Raw genomic sequence first — 17,138 nt, 5'->3', positions numbered from 1 at the left:
AAAGGGATTAAAATGTAAAGCAAGGCACATTTTGGTATATTCCTGCCATTTGCAAGAAGGTTTAATTTTCCAAAAAATATTCCTGGGGAAATGAATTCTTCCGTTGCTCACTACTTAGCTGATGGCTGACCCTGATTGCAGAACACTTCCATTCTAGCCACACTGGTGATCTCTGATGAAATTCCAGAAATAGATCATTTCAGTGAGGCAGTCACTATGGAAACTGCATAACCTCACTAGTTGCTGTCTGCATCATAACCCGCTGTTGAGCAAGTGAGACGTACACCATACACGCATTTTTCTTTCCTTTATCAGTCTGCATAGTATGGATGGGGATAGGATGGAGCACGTCAGTGCGGGGTTGTGTCCCCCCCTCCTTCCAATGGCCACTGAAAAAATAAATGAAATAATTTGCAAAGAGATCAGTTAAGCTACTTCAGTTTGAGAATGTGGTGGAAAAAGGATTAATGTAAAGTAGCAATTCAGTTCCAAATGAAAGTTCTCAAAAAGGATGCAGTTCTGGTTCTGTGGCTTATCCCCCAAGAATTCCCCCCTCCAGCTAGTTGACAGGGGTGTGCACAAGTACTGTGAGATGAGTTCAAATTGTGGAGTAAATGCTAGCTGCAAATCCTCCTCCTTACAATAACTAATAAAAACACCCGTAAAAACACCCTTGTTATCTGATGCGAAACAAGGCTGCATACCTCAATGCAGTCCATATTGTTTGCTTTACAATGCTTCTGAATAGTGCATTTCTGACAGCTCATCATGTTTCAGAGTAATGAGACTACATCCAGAAGAGACAGGTCTGTCTTGCATCGGCATCTATCCTGAAGGCGCATGTCCCGTGTTTGTAAAGCTGGCCCTGCTCTTATCAGAAACAGCTATGTGCCCCTTGAAGCCACTCCCCTCAGAGCCTTCATGTGTGTTCATGCTCTCTCCTTCTCCTGGAAAGAACAGAAAAAACCTGTCACACACTCTGCTTTGTGGCCACATTCTGCTTAGTAAAACCCCATGAGGAATTTGTGGTTGTAGCTGATAGCACCCTGGAGCTGAGGCAAAAGTTTTCGAGAACTGAAGAGCACTTTTGTTGGCAAAAGCCAGAAACAGAGGCCAAAACATGAAAAGTTGGCACCTAGAAGGAAGAAAGAGTAGCTGTGGCTTTGTGGGAACAGCTTATCGTGAAAATACAAATGTAGTGAAGAAACTTCAGCAATGAGTTAAACAAAGAAAAAAAATTCTCAGAGATAAATGGATGAATCTCTGCAAGAGAAACTACAGATTCAACTAAATGATCATGGATTATTTTTTCAGTGAAAAGTATTTAATGAAATGTGCTAAGCAACTCTAAGTGTCTGGTGCAAGGAGCTGTATCATACGATATTTTTAACAAACTTTCCAGCCATTCTTGGTGGTGTTATGATAATTCTAAGCCTTAATACTCAGCGCTGATTACTGGGAAGAGGTTACGTACCAGGGGGCAAGACAAAGGTACAAAAAAGGAGAGTTTAACAGTTTTCTCTTTTGAAAGGAGATCAGCATTAGGTTTCCATTTACTTTGCAGGAATATTAAATACTTCCATGTTGCAGCTTGCTACAAGCAGAGTGACAAAGGATTCAAAGCTGCCTGTGACACAAAGAAACTGAAAGGCAAACAAGAAACGGCTGAGCATACAAACAACTATCTGACTACGTGCTCTATATCCAGAAGCTGGCCTTGTCCTGTCTGGGATGACTAGATGCACTCTGCAGCCAAACTCCATCCTTTGTATTTCTTCTGGCAACCGCTAGAACAAAAACTATCTGACTATGACACACCACCACCATCATCAAAAACTATGATAACAAAAGGAAGCCACGGAAACTGAGAGGTTACTATAAGAACGGAGAAATGTGTGTTTGTATTTATTTAGGGATCTTCTACTACAGCAATAACATCCTTCTTCCTTGCATTTTCTGAGGGTTTTATGATCATGGGAAGTTAACGTGTCTTGGCAAGGAATTCTTATGGCACCACTTCTGGCTTATTCATTTTATCTTAGCTCACAGTAGCTGGTAGAAGATCTGGTGTGTGCTGGTATTTTGAAAAACCTGAAAAGCTTTTCACGCACCATTTGAATTTTGTCTGGGTTGGTTTTGTGGGAAGGAGTTGGTTAAATAGGAGCTGGATGCAGTCAATTCCTTCTTTTCTCAGAACTGACATCCTTTTCCCCTCTGAAGTCTGCCTGTGCCAGTAATAGCCAGAACAGATTCTCTGGTGTGCTCTGGCCCTTTTGTTCCTTCTGCAAAAGTTACAGAAAATAGCTAGATTGTAGCTGAGACTAGCCAAGAAGTATGCCTATGGCAAGAACAACTGTGGAGAGAAAAAACTGTGTTTGAATGATTATTTTGCTACTCATCATAAAGGCTTTGGAAATTACTACGAAAGCATGGTGTTACGGTTTTGTGACTCTCTTGTGTTGTTTCCAGTTCAGTCACAGTTTGTTAAAATGGCATCCCTCACTGCTGAGTTTGCTATAGCATTATAGTCAAGAGCATCTAACTGGTGGTGTTAACACACTTTTCCTGTTATTTTCTCTCACTGTCTCCTACCTTTATTTCTACATTTGCCAGTAAGGTGTTTGCCTAAGCTATGCCCTCCTAATTCAAATGTTTCCTGTCTTTTCTGTTCTGTGGAAAATGTGATTTCCTTGAGATGTTGTCATATTCCCATTGAGAAATCAACTACCACTATGCAGAATGGATGGGTGTGGAGTGGTGTGTGTAGGTAGGTAGGTATGGGCAAAAGTGGTTTATGATTTTTTCCTCTCCTGTCCCCAGCTGGTTCTATATGTTATCCCATTGGCATCAAATGTTTTGGCAGAATCAGCTACAAGTAGCAAAGATAAGAGGAAGAAGCAGATTTTTTTTTTTTCCCTGGGATTAATACACAGTTGGAGAGCTGTGAGATCTCAGTTAGAGAATGGGAGAATAACTATTTACATTTCTGCTTAGAGTTAATAAGATATGTTCTGTTGGAGGTGGTTTTCAATGCAAAATGCTCTTTCTGTCAAACATTGCCAATTTCTGTATCTTTACCTCTGGGAAACAATCAGCTTGATTTTTCACAGCTGCTTTTTGAAAAGTTCTGGATAATGTCAGTTTTGTAGGCTTAAAGAGTATTAAAGTTGAGATTTCGGGCAGGCTCCTGTATTACTGCTGCAAGGTGGGGAGTCTCAATACCTTAATGTCTCCCATCTGTGGCAAGCTGGCCATAAGGACAGTGGAAGCTGAAAATTGAAGAGGTGAAGAACTGGCGTGTTGAACATCTGGCAGCTTGCTCCTGTCTGTGATATCTTCTTTACGTTAGAGGGAAATTCCAGACAAGTGGCATCAAGCCACAAAATTGTGTTTTACTTCTCCTGAAACAGATTTTGTCAGAAGTTCTGACTTGCCTGAAATATTACTTTATTCTCCTCACCCCAACCTAGACGGTCTCTTTCTCTTGAATGTTAAAATAGCTCAGGTCAGGACTTCCCTTTTCCTCAGATCAGCACTGGTTCTTTTCCACTTCTCCCACTGTTGAGTCTGACAAAGTTGAGAGCCATACAATACTATATAATTTTTATAGAAGTGCTATGAAGGTTTAGCAGGCTGCAAGGCTTGTGAGTGAAGGGCGCTACGCAGCAGCCCAGGAAGACTGATCCCTCCTGTGGCATCACTCAACAGAATTGCTTATAGTTAACACTGCCAAGGGAAGGGAAAAGTGCACAACGCAAGCATTCTCCTGTGTGCATGTACATGCTCATAAAAGCACACAATATATAATATCCTTCCACTGTTGCCATTTGTTCCTTACCACTAATTCTTTAGTAGGTCCTGAGAGAAAACTGAATGTGTTTTATCTCTAGAATAGGATGAGATAAAGAAGTGCTGTAGTAGCATTTGAGTTTCTGAACTTGCGTGCCTGAGACGGAAAGTGCTTAGCTTAAAGAGTACCGGTAGAAGAGATAATTTGCAATATTATATTTTGAAGTGACTTTGAACATGCCTGACGTTAGCTGTGTGGCCCGGATGGAGAGACTCACTCCAGAGCAGTGCTAGTGGGGCCCAACCTGTCCATGTTCTTAAGAATTTTTGTCAGCGTAATGTATTCATCATTACAAACCTTTGGAGGTTAATAAAGCTCAGAGTAGGGGTGGTACATTTGTCTTTGGGAGGCTGACACAGACAATCTGTTCATTTTTACACTGGGGCCTGATCTTGTGCACTATGTGCTTTTTATGTAAATTTTTACGTTGTAATGGAAAGCAAATATATTGTAACAATTCAGTAGTATGGTCTAGACAGCCCAGGGTTCACAGGAGGAATCCAAATCACTGAAGCCTAAATATACAGAACTTGTGAATGCCTGTGCTTCTGTTAGACACTTGATTATCTGCAGGCCAGTGCTCTGACTCCAGGTGCAAGGGAGTTCAGCAATACAAAGTTCTGGGAAAATGTGCTGTGTGAATGTTTGAAGCTGGAGAAAAAGTCCAGTCTGTATTTAAGCCTTGAGTCACATTGCTTTATCTCTGTTATCCAACCTTAATTTTCTCTTGGGTGTTTTGTGGGGAAAACAAGCAAGCAAACTACCGGTAGTGCTTTCTTCATTTACCTTCATGGCATTAAGAGGCTTGTGAAATACTGTAATGCACCATTGTGTGAGTGAGGAGAAATACATTTTCTTATCACAGATCATTTTATTGGGCTTGTTACTTGATTTCTAGGCATAATGCCTCTCCCTTTCCCCCACTACCTCTCTTCCTTTTGGATTTACAGCATCTATCTATTGTGTTCAGTGGCAGCTTCAAGTCTACAAAGCATGGGCTTTTGCTTTCTGAGCTAGGCTCAGGGGAACTCATGACAGTGAAGGTGAAAGTTCAGATAGGTATCAGACAGTCTGGCCTCAATTTCTAGAGGTTTATTGGCAGACCTACTCTTTGTCAACAGCAACAGTATCTGCTTCTATACAAAAACACAGTATTAAGATACTGCTTTGTTGTCTTTTAAATGCTGTGGGAGAAGTTCGCTGCTCATCAGTGCACACAAAGATGGAGAAAAAAGTACTATATAACTCATACCTGGCTCTACAAAGCCAGTAGGTTTCACTCATGCTTGTTTTCCAGCTGTTTCCTGAAATCCCGTTTAGCTGCTCCATTGTCACTCCCTTCATCCACCTGATCTGAAGTATCTCGTGTATTCCTTCCCCTCTGTAATTACCTGACCCTGATCAATCTTTTGGGGGTGAGAGTGGTGGAAGAATAAGAAATAGGAGAGGTGTTTAAGGTTTCAATCTCAAAAGAATGCAGGAGCTGAGTGCGTATTGTTGGTCAAGTGCGTCATCTGAGAGCCTTTGGCAGGGCTTTTCTGACTTTGGCTCCATCTTGTTCTGTGCTGAGTATTACTGTCCTCCTCAACTTCTGCTGAGTATTACTGTCCTCGTCACCTTCACCCACAAGTGCATGGAAGACATCAGAGCACTTAGCATGGAAGCAGAGTGTTTAGTGAGGGTGTTTTCTCACACTTGCTGCTTTGTTAACCCTTTTAGGACACTGACGAGCACTATAGGTTAACCTCAGAAAATACCTGGAGCAGGGACCTTACGTCCCCCATGGCTTGATTGTTTTTAAAGTCACTGGACAGGATCAATGCAATTTTTTTTTCTTCTTCTATACTCTTTCTTGGATATCTGATAAAGGTCAGTTTATCTCTGAAAGTGATAGTGTGTACAGTCCTGGTTGGTGATGTCTACAGTAGAGCTTAGCCAGTCTTGTGCAGGAGATGGCTAATGAAACAAACAGCTGCTTCATCCCAAGAAAGTAGGCAGGAAATTGGTTATAATTGCGAGCCTCATGGCACGAGATGACAGTTTTCAGGAAATACTACTGCCATGTTTTATGCCTTACACTTGCATTTTTTTTCTATTTCCTGAAGCTTGTTAAGTATACAACAGTTCTCCTTTTCCTCCCCCAGCACTGTACCAATGTTGGAAGTTATATTTAGCTCTTGTTAAGTTACAGCAGGCTTTTTATAATCACAAAGTAGTGAAAAAAAGGCCAGCAACATAGGGAAGGCAAATATTTGTAGCATATCATAAACCTTTCTTTTAGTCTTAATATTTAGAAAGAACAGAAGTGTAGGAGGATGCTGACTTTTTAAAACATGGAAAAGATAAGAGACAGCCTCAGTGTGCTGACATGTTGGAGAAGTCCTTTTGCTGCAGTATGAGTGAAAAAAAGGATTTCTTCCTTTTGTTCAAAAAGTGTTGGCTGCCTGAAGTTGATTTTCCGTAAATGAAAAAAGTGCTCAGCCAGTTTGACTGGCACATGGAGGACTGCAGTCGAGAAGAATCACCAATACTATCCCCAGTGAAATAAAAACAAATGTTATCCCAGAGGATCTTGAAGGACTCATTAGCACCCTGAAAACACCAGTATCTTTAAGATTTTCCTTTCTTGCAATGTGGACTGAGGGACAAGAAGTGAGTTGTGCAGTCTGTCACTGAAAATGGCCTTCTGCCAAAATGACCCTGTGTATGTCTGGTACATTTTTAGTTTGTTCATTTATAAGTTGTTTTATTTTGAAAAATGTCTTTGCTTCAATTTTTATCTTTATGCTATTGCATTCTCAGCTGCCTACTAGCTTTTCCTTTCTTTCCCTCTTTGTTGTGAAACATGGTGCTGCATCTTGGGACCCATCAGAATAATTAAGGTGGAGATAATCAAGGCTTGTGAGGCACCATAACCAAATTCTGTGCTTCAATTTGTGAAACTCAGGGGTTAGGCATCAGATGCCCCAAGGATTCCTGCTTTAATCTGTTTTCAAGGGATCTTCTTTTGGGGCCCCTGAAATGTTTAATTTCATTGCTCAGTTTTTTTAAACTCTAGTTTCAATAATTACCAAAACCTGGCAGTGAATTGGTATACCAAATAGAATTTGACCTGTGAGTTGCCAGGTAGAAATGTAATTCACTCTGTGCAGCATGCAGGGAAAGGTGAATGGATGTAGATACCAACAAACTCGTGTTCATTCAAATGTAGCATCAGTGACAGTTGATCAAAGTCTGTGATATGTTCAGAGCATTAAAGTGGCACTCTATCAGTGGAAATACACGCTTGTATCTGTTTCAATCATGACCTGATGCTTAAAAACATTTGAATCTGGTAGTATGTCTTTTTCATGTGCATTATTACGCTATAAATTACCCTAAAAATTGCTCTTAGTTTTAACTCTAATACCATTAGCTTTTGACTTGGCTAAGAGCCTTCCCGGTGGCTGAACTTAACATTTCTGCTATCTGCTGCCATATTCACGTTCTCATACCCGATTTGTTCTTCTCCTTGCAGATCAGGAAAAATGTGGTGATGATGATGAGATGGAGCGACTTTACAAGTCATTAGAACAAGCAAGCCTGTCTCCCATTGGTGATCGTCGGCTGTCAACGAAGAAGGAGCTTAGAAAGTCATTTATCAAACGTAGCAAAAACCCCTCCATTAATGAGAAACTCCACAAGATTCGAATGCTGAACAGCACGTTAAAGGTGAGGTCTCAGAGCAAGCCAAGAAAAAGCCTGAGAGAAAGAAACAGTTTGGCTGAAAAAAGAAGTAAGCCCAGATTTCAGCCAAATTCTAATTACATATTTACTTAAAGCCCCAGAGAATTTGGTTAAGTTTTTGGAATTGTTTTCTACTTCATTCTGAATACTGATCTGCGTTTTGTTGTTAAACCTGAAATGGAAGCAGAGCCAGTAGTTCAGAAGGGACTTTTCTTGCAGAAGTTCCTTCCAGCCCATTTGGAAAATTTAATAAAGAAAGTTTCTCTTAGCTGGAAAATGTGCAAGCTCAGCTGAATGCACTAAACAGGGGAGCCTTAAAAAAGGAAGAGCGGACAAAGAATGTTGATGATAAAGGACATGAAAATGACCGTGAGCCAAAAAAAGTTTTCCTTATGTGATTATTGGAGAATGTACAGGATGTGCCAAAGCTATTGTAAAGACCTCCTGTAACTAAAATATTTTTAATAACAAAAGCATCCTGCTTTTATGTTGGAAACATATCATGAACTGGAGGGGTGGAGGGGTTTAGGGGACGTTCCATGAAAGGGCCAGTAAATCTATCTGGAGTAAGCGGATTTATGAGGCTGTTTACTTGCCAGCATAATTTCAAGTGTCACGGGATTTCAAAGCCTGCTTCTGAGTGGTACTGAGGGAAACAGAAAGCTTAACCATAAAACTTAAATTGCAAGGAGAAGAATGAATAAATGCAAACCTGGAGCTTCACTTGTTTCTTTTTGTATGCATTAGAAGCAGGAATTGAGTATCTTATTTCAAGTGCATGTGTTTGGTTTCAGGCATGATACGCTGGAGAAATGCATGAAAAACGTCTCCTACCAGCACAATCACTGAATTGATTGTTAGTGGGAAGAGGAGCTTGGCTGTGGCACCCTGGCCTGTATTAAACTTCCTAAAGATACAATTCAAAAGACAAGTGGGAATATGGGCATTCTCCTTGCTGTAGGGCTTCTAGGGTCTGTATGAGACATGGTGAAATCTCTCCTCAGCATCACAGATTCTTCAGTGACATTACTGACTATGGCCGTATTCACCTACATCAGCAGTAAAGTGAGCCCACCATATAACAGAAAGTTTGCTTAAAAACTCTCCCTATTTAATGGGACAGGAAGCTAGATATAGAAACATACTGCAGTTTACCCCAATGGGAGCCTCACTTAATAAATCTAAGAGCCAGTTAGTAGAAAGCAGTTGTATCTTGTGGGACAATCAATTTCATTAGTATGAAGCTGAATGAAAGCCTAGAAGCCTTACTGCCAGACATGAGCAAGGAGGACAGCTCTGCACTGATTTAGCACGGGAGTATTGTGTAACTTGTTATTAGTAGTGTTTATAACCTTAGACTTCTTTAACACTTGCATTTAATATGGAAAAAAACATTTTTAGAGTGTTCATAATGTATAAAATGTGTTGATCTTTTTTTGCTTTCTTCAAACTAAGAAATTGGAGTATTGACAAAACAAATATAGCACAGACATTTTCACACAGATACAGAGTTCTGTACACAGCAGTGTTTAAGTTAGCCTGTCTGAAAGGCAAATGCCTGCAGTGGGAAAGGGCCACATTCTTTGCATCAGTGGGATTATGTGCTTTTAAAGTAAATTTTCTTAACGTATGACATGAGACATGAGATAATTGGAAATGATCTATTGGAAACTTAAAAATCAGGGAAGTTTTGCGTATGATCCACATTTATTCTGCTTTAATCAAAACCCTATTAGTTTGAGACAAGTGATTTATGCAAGGTTCAGTGGCAATTTTAATTTTGGACTTTTGACTCCATGTCTTTAACAACAGATTGATGTTGCTGTCACAATATATCATTAACAAAACATGCTTTGGATAGTTTGGAAGAGAGGGAAGCTGTGTGCAAATGCATCGCAGTCTTAATGAATGTGGGAAATAGATTTAGTGCTACAGAAAAATTCCACGGCATGGTCTTTTGCCACCAAGTTTGTCCACTGGGAATACTCTTCTGTCCCTTCTACCTCCCTATCTCCTCTTCTATTAGACTAACTGCACATATCTCTGCATCGATGCCAGAAGCCCTCTTACAAGGGCTGGCACTAGGTCTTGAGGGTAGGACCTGTGTAAACCAACAGTTCAACAAGCTTTTCTGTTTCAAAAGTAGCTCAGGCATCACAGGCATTAGAGTAGTTCATAGTTCATTAGAGTAGTAGTGGGATATGGATGTGTAAGCAGCTGATTGCTACTATCGGGGAAGTGTTGTGAATGTGTAGGAGTATTTTCAGGGTGTTTTCAAGGCAGCCACTACCACAGTGTCCTCAGACATGATGAAACGGGTGGCAGCAGGAGAAGATGATGAGAACTGTTCCATTGCTTTAACACACAGACTGAGGGGGATGGAGCCAGGCAAAAGCAGTAAAGGCTTGTTACTGCAGCACGGTGCCTCCATTAAGAAATTGTAGCTGCTAAATAGGGCTTCTCTATCCACTCCATGGATAGGCACTAAGAGCTGGAAAAGCAAAGTGGTTTGTTATGTCAGAAAATGTGAGGAGATCAATGGATACAAATACCTGAAAGGAGTGTACAAAGAAGATGGAGCTAGGCTCTTTTCAGTGGTGCCCAGTGACAGGACCAGAGGTAATGGACACAAACTGAAACACAGGAGATTCCCTCTGAACATCAGGAAACACTTTTTTACTGTGGGGATGACCAAGCACTGGCACAGGTTGCCCAGAGAGGCTGTGGAGTCTCCATCCTTGGAGATACTCAAAAGCCATCTGGACGTGGTCCCAGGCAGCCTGCTCTAGGTGTCCCTGATTGAGCAAGGGGGAATGGGACCAGATGACCTCCAGAGGTCCCTTCCAACCTCAACCATTCTGTGATTCTGTGACATACAGGATCTCAGTCTCCCTGTATCAGTAACTGTTTGTCTCATGATTGAACCAGGGTGCCTGCAATACATGGTCTGAGCTGCTCTTGTTTAAAAGTAGAGACCAGATTTGTTAGTAGTAGCTGGCTGTAGATGTATTAGCAGCCACATGTGCTCTAGCCATCCAGAAACTCTACTGCCGGTGCGTGAATTACATCCAAAATTATTTTCTGTCTAGCTCTCGGAGAAGAGCCATTTATAATATTATCAGGGAATAAGTATTTTTTGAGAAGGCTGGAACTGGTGTGAACTATAGAAATACATGCTGTTATGTCTATCACGCAAGTACTAGCTTGTTGTGAGACAGCGTAACAATGTCTAATTTTCACAAGAATTCTCTCTCATGAAGTTTTCCAAAGAATCCTATAAAAAAAAAACACTACCTGAAGTCACAGTCTTGCCTTCAACTGGGATGAATTTCTGCTGTGGACTTCACATTGATGATCTAGATTCTAGAAATGGGAACAAGTTGCCAAGAGGCTGGATAATTGGCCATCTCCTTGTGACATGGTTCTCTAATGTTCCCAAAGTGTTTTTGTTACGGACAACGAGCTTGACAGTTTCTGTGGGAAATAACCACTTGTTCTCTTCCTAGTGTAAGGAACATGACCTGGCCACAATTAACCAGTTGCTAGAAGACCCAAAGTTGACGGCAATGAAGTACAGAGAGTGGAGGAACACAAACATCATGCTGGTCCAAGATATCTATCAGCAGCAGGAGGTCCAGGACGTGTCCACAGAGAATAGCGAGGAGCAGGAGATGACTCCACAGCCTATTGCTGAAAGTGCTATCTGAGGCCAGGGTTCAATGGTTCATGGCAAGATTTTTCCCCATGGGACTTCACATACAGGCACTTTAAACTGCTGCATTTTGAGGTTTGTTTTTTCCAAGTGTTCTTTGAAAGGAAAACAATCCCTTCTCCAAAGTTTTAATTTCTCTTGCAAAACTTATTTCATGTCAAAAGGGCAAATCCCCCAAATTACAAAAGCGTGCCCGAACCTGGGCTGCATACCTAAGAAGACTATTTCGTGAAGCAGCAAAGAAATGTTTTTCCATCTTCGGAGAAGTAAATTGAATATGTCCAACTCCTGGAAATCACAGAACTGTATAATATGAACTGTATAAATGTGAGATCCTTGGGGTTGTTTTAAACACATAACTTACTGTTAAAGGAAGCTACAGCAATGCCAACAGAATTATGTAGTCTACTCTCTACCTTTTTACCCTGTAAGGTAACCTGATGTATGCATTTTCATCTCTACATTCATTCACTTTCACCACTCTACCAGTTTCAACTGAAACAAATAGAATAGTAATTACGCATGAGTTTATACTACAGAGAGCTGTCAGGCATCCAGTTTGTGCTCTGCCTGATGTTTTCTGAGTTTCAAATTTATTTATGGACTAGACCAAGGTACTGGCTTTCTACATGAAGAAGAGAAGGTATCTCAGTGTTTGCTAACATGTATTTACTCTTCAGTGAGGCAGCTAATGCTTCAATAAGTTTCAACTTTTCTTATGGACTGGGCAGAATTCCTTGGAAGATTATTTTCTCTTTCTTATTTTTGACAATTGCGAATATATAAGGTACAAGTTCATCCTAGATTCCTACTTGGGAAGGTGATCAAGTTCACAAGGCAGAAGTTAAATAATTGAAATCTTGATGTGGACCTGAAAGTGTAAAATATAGCTGCAAATATTTTTGTAAATATATGTCATTTTCTGGCTTATATGAATGTGACTACTGTATATATGTTTTATTTATATATTTATATATGCTGTATTTCCTAATGTAGATAGGCACACATGGACCAGACCCACCCAGATGAGAGTGCTTACAGGTCAACTTGAGATCCTTCTTTGTTTTTTGTTCCATTATGAATCACAGTAATGACTCTATAACTGAGATTCCGCTGTACATCTGCTCTAACTTTTTCTTCTGTATTTCCAGCTTTGAGTTTTAGATGCAGAAAATTTGTACAGTTTAGGGCAGGAAAAGCACTTTTCTATAAAATGCCTGGATTTCCCTCTGGGCAAACAGAAATAAGTGTTAAGAGGTTTTGCTGCAGGTTCATAACTTTTTGGCTTCATTGTCCTCAGTACAAGGTTTGGATTTTTTGCCTTCACATCTTCTGCATGTGTACAAGTATGAGGAAGTTTGAAAACTGCTGAATTTTGAAAAGCAAGAGTTAGCCCACTGTTCTCAAATTAATGCCACTACAGGAACTGTGGCAATCTTCACTTCCGTTGGCTATTTCGTAAAGATATTCTTTGCCATTAGTTTTCAACACAGTCTACCTTTTAAAGCAAAATACACTATACAGATGCAGCCATAGTCACCAGTCTTTGTATATTATATGCTTTTTCACTGCTTGATTGAGAAAACAAGTTAATAGTGTTAATGGGAAAGTGAAATCTTTTCCACTTGTGTAGTGATGTCTGACTGTTGATATTGCATTTTTAACACTCAGCAGCTTTCCTATTAAAATAGAGACATGGAATTATGTCTCAATGCATAACAAAATTGCAGTTAAGGCTGTGTGGAGTGTAAGAACTGAGAAGCAGACAGTAAGCTACAATCAGAGGAAGAATGTAGGCTCCTTTGATATAGGCTTTAATGGGAGAGGGTCAGGGGAAATGGGCTGGTTGAATGCAGAAGCAGAGCTATGCTTTGGATAGCATCACTGTCTCAGGTATAATAGGGTTTAGGAGTGTGAGGGGTAAGAGCTGATATTGGGTCAGGACTTAATAATTAGGGCTAATCTGCTGGTGGGGAACAAATGTTAGCTGAGATCTGGAAGTGGGTGACAATGACTAAATGGGGAAGCAGATATAAAACCCAGGTTGGTTAAAAAGCTATTATTGTTCTCAGAAGGTTGTCATATGAGCGGTGATTTCATCATTTCAGTAATTCTAACTAGAAGGTGATAGAAATTAAGCAAGCTCAATACCTGTTACAACTTGGTTGAGAGTAATCGCTTCCTAAAAATTGAGCCCATTTTAAGGTTTTTTTATCTTTCACTGTTCCCAGAAGACCTTCTAGACACTGGACTTCTGTGAGTGTCCTGCTCCTGAAGGAAATTCTTCAAAGCAGATGCATAGGTGGGAGAGGGATAACCCCTGAATTTGACAGGATGTCAATTAACTGCTGAGCACAAACTGGAAGTTAGGAGTGTAGGGATTAAGCTGCTTAGTCCATCTGAATTTTAACTACTTGGTGCTAAATAATTGATAAATAATGGAGGTCAAATTGAATGTACACTTCAGATTTTCTCTTGCAGGTGCCAACCATTCAGTTTTTCATGAAACAAAACATGTAATCACCACTTTTCTTCAAAAGCATCTCCACTTAGATCTTGAAAACAAGCACGTGCTTAAGCGGCCTGTAGAACTGAGCCAGGCTGGTCAGTGCCTTGCAGTTCTGAGCAAAGTCCTAATCAACTCTGTTTGCTGAAGTAGATTTGCACTATACACAGGAAAGCACTATGTGGCCTGCACGTGCTGTGTTGGCTGTTTTCACACTGTGCTTTTCTAAGCATGTACAAAACAGGTTTCCCAAATACAGACAAATGTCCTTGAACTGCCCAAACTCTGCTATTGGTTTTGATAAGGTTACGTAGCCCAAAATAGATTTTAAATGACTCTCAGATGGTGAGTAGATACTTATTGTTGAACTGCTGAGTTTTTGAAAACCTGCAGAGTAAGCGCTGTATCATCCTCTTTGAAAATTACAGAAAGGTCCTGAACAGGGTTACTTTAATGCAGTTGTTATTTTAACAAATTTCTATGTGTTCAAGAAAACAAATGTGTGGGTTTTATGCAAGTGCAATGCTAGGAGTCTATCTCCACTCTCCTCAGCTACTGTTAAGACTCAAAACAAATGGCAAGTTTGGGAAATGTGAAGTGAAAACTGTAGTAAAATAGGATTCATCTTCCAGCACTGCTAATTAATGTGACGGTTTTGACCTGGTGCTGGATTCATCACAACAGGCTGCGCAGCAGCGTGAAAGCCACAGTCGAAGAAAGAAGTGTACAGAAGCCGACAGCTACAAACAGTGGATGCAATGGGGAGTCACCTCAGCAGGAGAAACTTCGACAACTCTGTGCTCCACTCAGTGATGCTTGGGGTAAATGGCATCTGTTGGCCTGAATTCTGAAGGCCTGCACTACTGACTCATAGCGTAGGGAAAGCGTGCATCCCTAGTGCATGTCTAAAAGTTTTTAACTATCTGCCTCATGGGATTTGTTTTGTGTACTTTTTTTCAGGAGAAAGTGTGTGGATGGAAGTGTGCACGTGCAAACTTATTCCTTTGTCGGTAAAGCCTTTTGGTATTGGTGCACACATTGGTCCAGCAGCACAGATTTTGGAGTAACTAATGACAATATCTAACTTTAGCTGTTTCTGCACCCTGTCTCTGGTGGCTTTTCTTGAAATAGAATCTGTGTTGGTGGTGTAGATCTCATGAGCTACAAGAGTGAGCTGGGATCACATTTCCTTTCCTAAGATGGGAGAGGTTTCATGTGGGGACTGTGAATAATTTCTGCATCTTGTTCTGATGATTTACTCAACACTGGGTTTTGCCTGAAACAGGACTAAACAGGAATAAATGATGTGCTACAACCTCCCCTCCCACCCCCTCACCCAACAATTTTATTTTTGGAGAAACCAAGCTGCTTTGGGACCCCCAGGGAGGGAAGGGAAGAAAAGAGGTGGTATTTGATTTGAAACTATGTGGAATTTCGGAATTTAACATGATTTCTAACTAGGAAAAATTATGGGCATGCTACATCCATTGTGTGAGCCTGTAAGCTTACATGCCTATTACAGACACAACATAAAAACTTGTATTTTTTAACTCTTAAAGTAGCAAGAGAATCCATGTAAGCATATTTCTATGTGAAGAACTCCATGTACTGTGGTTAAAATTTGGGGTTTTGCCTTTTTTATTTGTTTTGCTTTTTTGGTACAAATGTGACTGATTGCAATGAGAGCCTGGGCTTACTTCATTTATGTCTTTCTGTTAACAGGAAGCCAAAATGGTTTTCTTGTAGTAGAGCCAAAGTGGTATTTCCTGTTATGTGTGGGGCATTTTGAAGCAGCAGACATTTTAAGATGTCAGCCAGCATTTCCTTGGTGGCTTGAGGATATATTCCATTTTGGTCTGCTCCAAGCTGCCACATTTTTGTGTTTTTAAGAACCAGCTTCATTACTAACTAAAACAAAATTGAGGTGAAAAAAAGAAAAGGAAAAACAAAACAGAAAAGCTCTGACCTAAGACCAGGCGGAGTGTTTTCTCTGTGCATAAAGGTAATGGGAGTCAAGCTTGCCAAAATCTAGGCATTTCAACACTGAAAAAAGATTGTCAGGTGTTGAGGAGAGTACTACATTCCTTGAAATTTGCTATGGGAGAAGTTCCAAGACCTGTGTGCTCTGGAGGAGTGATTTTTTTATTTTTTTAATAATTTATTTCTTCTTGGTAAAAATCCAAAAGGAGTGGCTTATAAGCTGGCAGAAATGAAATACGCAATTCACTGATAGTTCATCAACCTTGATGTATTACCTCGAAATGACTGACTTCAGATGACTCAGCCTCTAATGCAGAAAATCCTTTGTTCTGGGAAACCATTGTAGCTACCACAGCATCTGAGGCTGAAGTACCCCATGTGGCCCACACAACGTCCATTCTGAGGATGTAGTTGTATGGCATTTCTATAGGGCAGATAGCTTACGGCATCAGACCACAGCTTAGGAACCATGTGAACTCTAACACTCCCTGTGTCCTAGATGCCTTAGGACCTACACAAATTATTCTGACTCTTGAAGTTGCTTATGCAGTTTTACCTTCCCCCACCTAAAACTAAAGAAAAGAGGATATGAAAATACGTCTCCCACTCTCACGTGAAGAGAAACTAGCACTAGTCTAGGAAAGATTCAGGTAAGTCACTTTATTTACTTATTTGGTAAAACAGCTCACCGGGTGAAATGCCATATGTGCATACTAACAGCAGTGCTCTTGTGCAAAGCTTCCAGTGCTGAGGAATGGGGGTGTCTGTTCCATTACCCTCTGTGTAGACAGGGAAGGAAGTATTTGCAAGCAGATCTGTTAGGCAGGGGCAGGGCCTGCAGCACCATGAAATTATATGGAATCTCAATTTGGTATTTTATCTGCTGAGTCTATTTTTTTTTCACTGGTTTCAAACTTGAAGCACAATGTTTGCACTCAGCACTGCCTTTTCACTGCTTGTTGCCCACACATGTGACTTGATTTTAATGGAATGATACACACATCTTGCAGAATGAGAGCCTTATGTTTGCACTTGTCAATTAAAAACTGAAATGAGAGAATATTTTGCTCAGCCTTTTTTTCACTTTTCACGGCAAATTTTTCAGTTTATTGCTGTATAATAAAATTAGGGTTTACTGGTCCTTTAAAAAAGCAATTTTCCCTTGGGACTAATACTACTATTAAGTTGAATAATCTGGAACCGGGAAGAGTCAATGAATGGTCTGACTGAAGAATGCCTTCCAACAGTTGGCAATGTAATTTTTGAAACTGCTGTTAAATTACTTAACTCTCTTTAAGGGTGGTTACAGCAACCAATTAAGGAAGGATAGTCTCTTCTGACAGGCCTGGGACACTGCTGGATTT

The 17,138-nt window shown here is 40.4% G+C and overlaps 1 protein-coding gene across 7 annotated transcripts in view; it reads left to right on the top strand.

The window, feature by feature from the left end:
• Positions 1-16,827, top strand: part of IPCEF1 (interaction protein for cytohesin exchange factors 1) — an 88,199-nt gene extending 71,372 nt beyond the window's left edge. For all 7 annotated transcript variants that reach the window (XM_075413827.1, XM_075413828.1, XM_075413825.1 and 4 more), the window contains exons 11-12: positions 7,368-7,561; positions 11,083-16,827. In XM_075413827.1, coding sequence (XP_075269942.1) covers positions 7,368-7,561; positions 11,083-11,283 — 395 coding nt within the window. In that variant the 3' untranslated portion in view covers positions 11,284-16,827. The remainder of the gene's footprint in view (positions 1-7,367; positions 7,562-11,082) is intronic.
• Positions 16,828-17,138: the final 311 nt, after the last annotated feature.

This window comes from Opisthocomus hoazin, chromosome 2 (genome assembly GCF_030867145.1).
Source record: "Opisthocomus hoazin isolate bOpiHoa1 chromosome 2, bOpiHoa1.hap1, whole genome shotgun sequence".
Taxonomy (NCBI): Eukaryota; Metazoa; Chordata; class Aves; order Opisthocomiformes; family Opisthocomidae; genus Opisthocomus; species Opisthocomus hoazin.
This window is presented reverse-complemented; position numbering and strand designations above follow the sequence as displayed.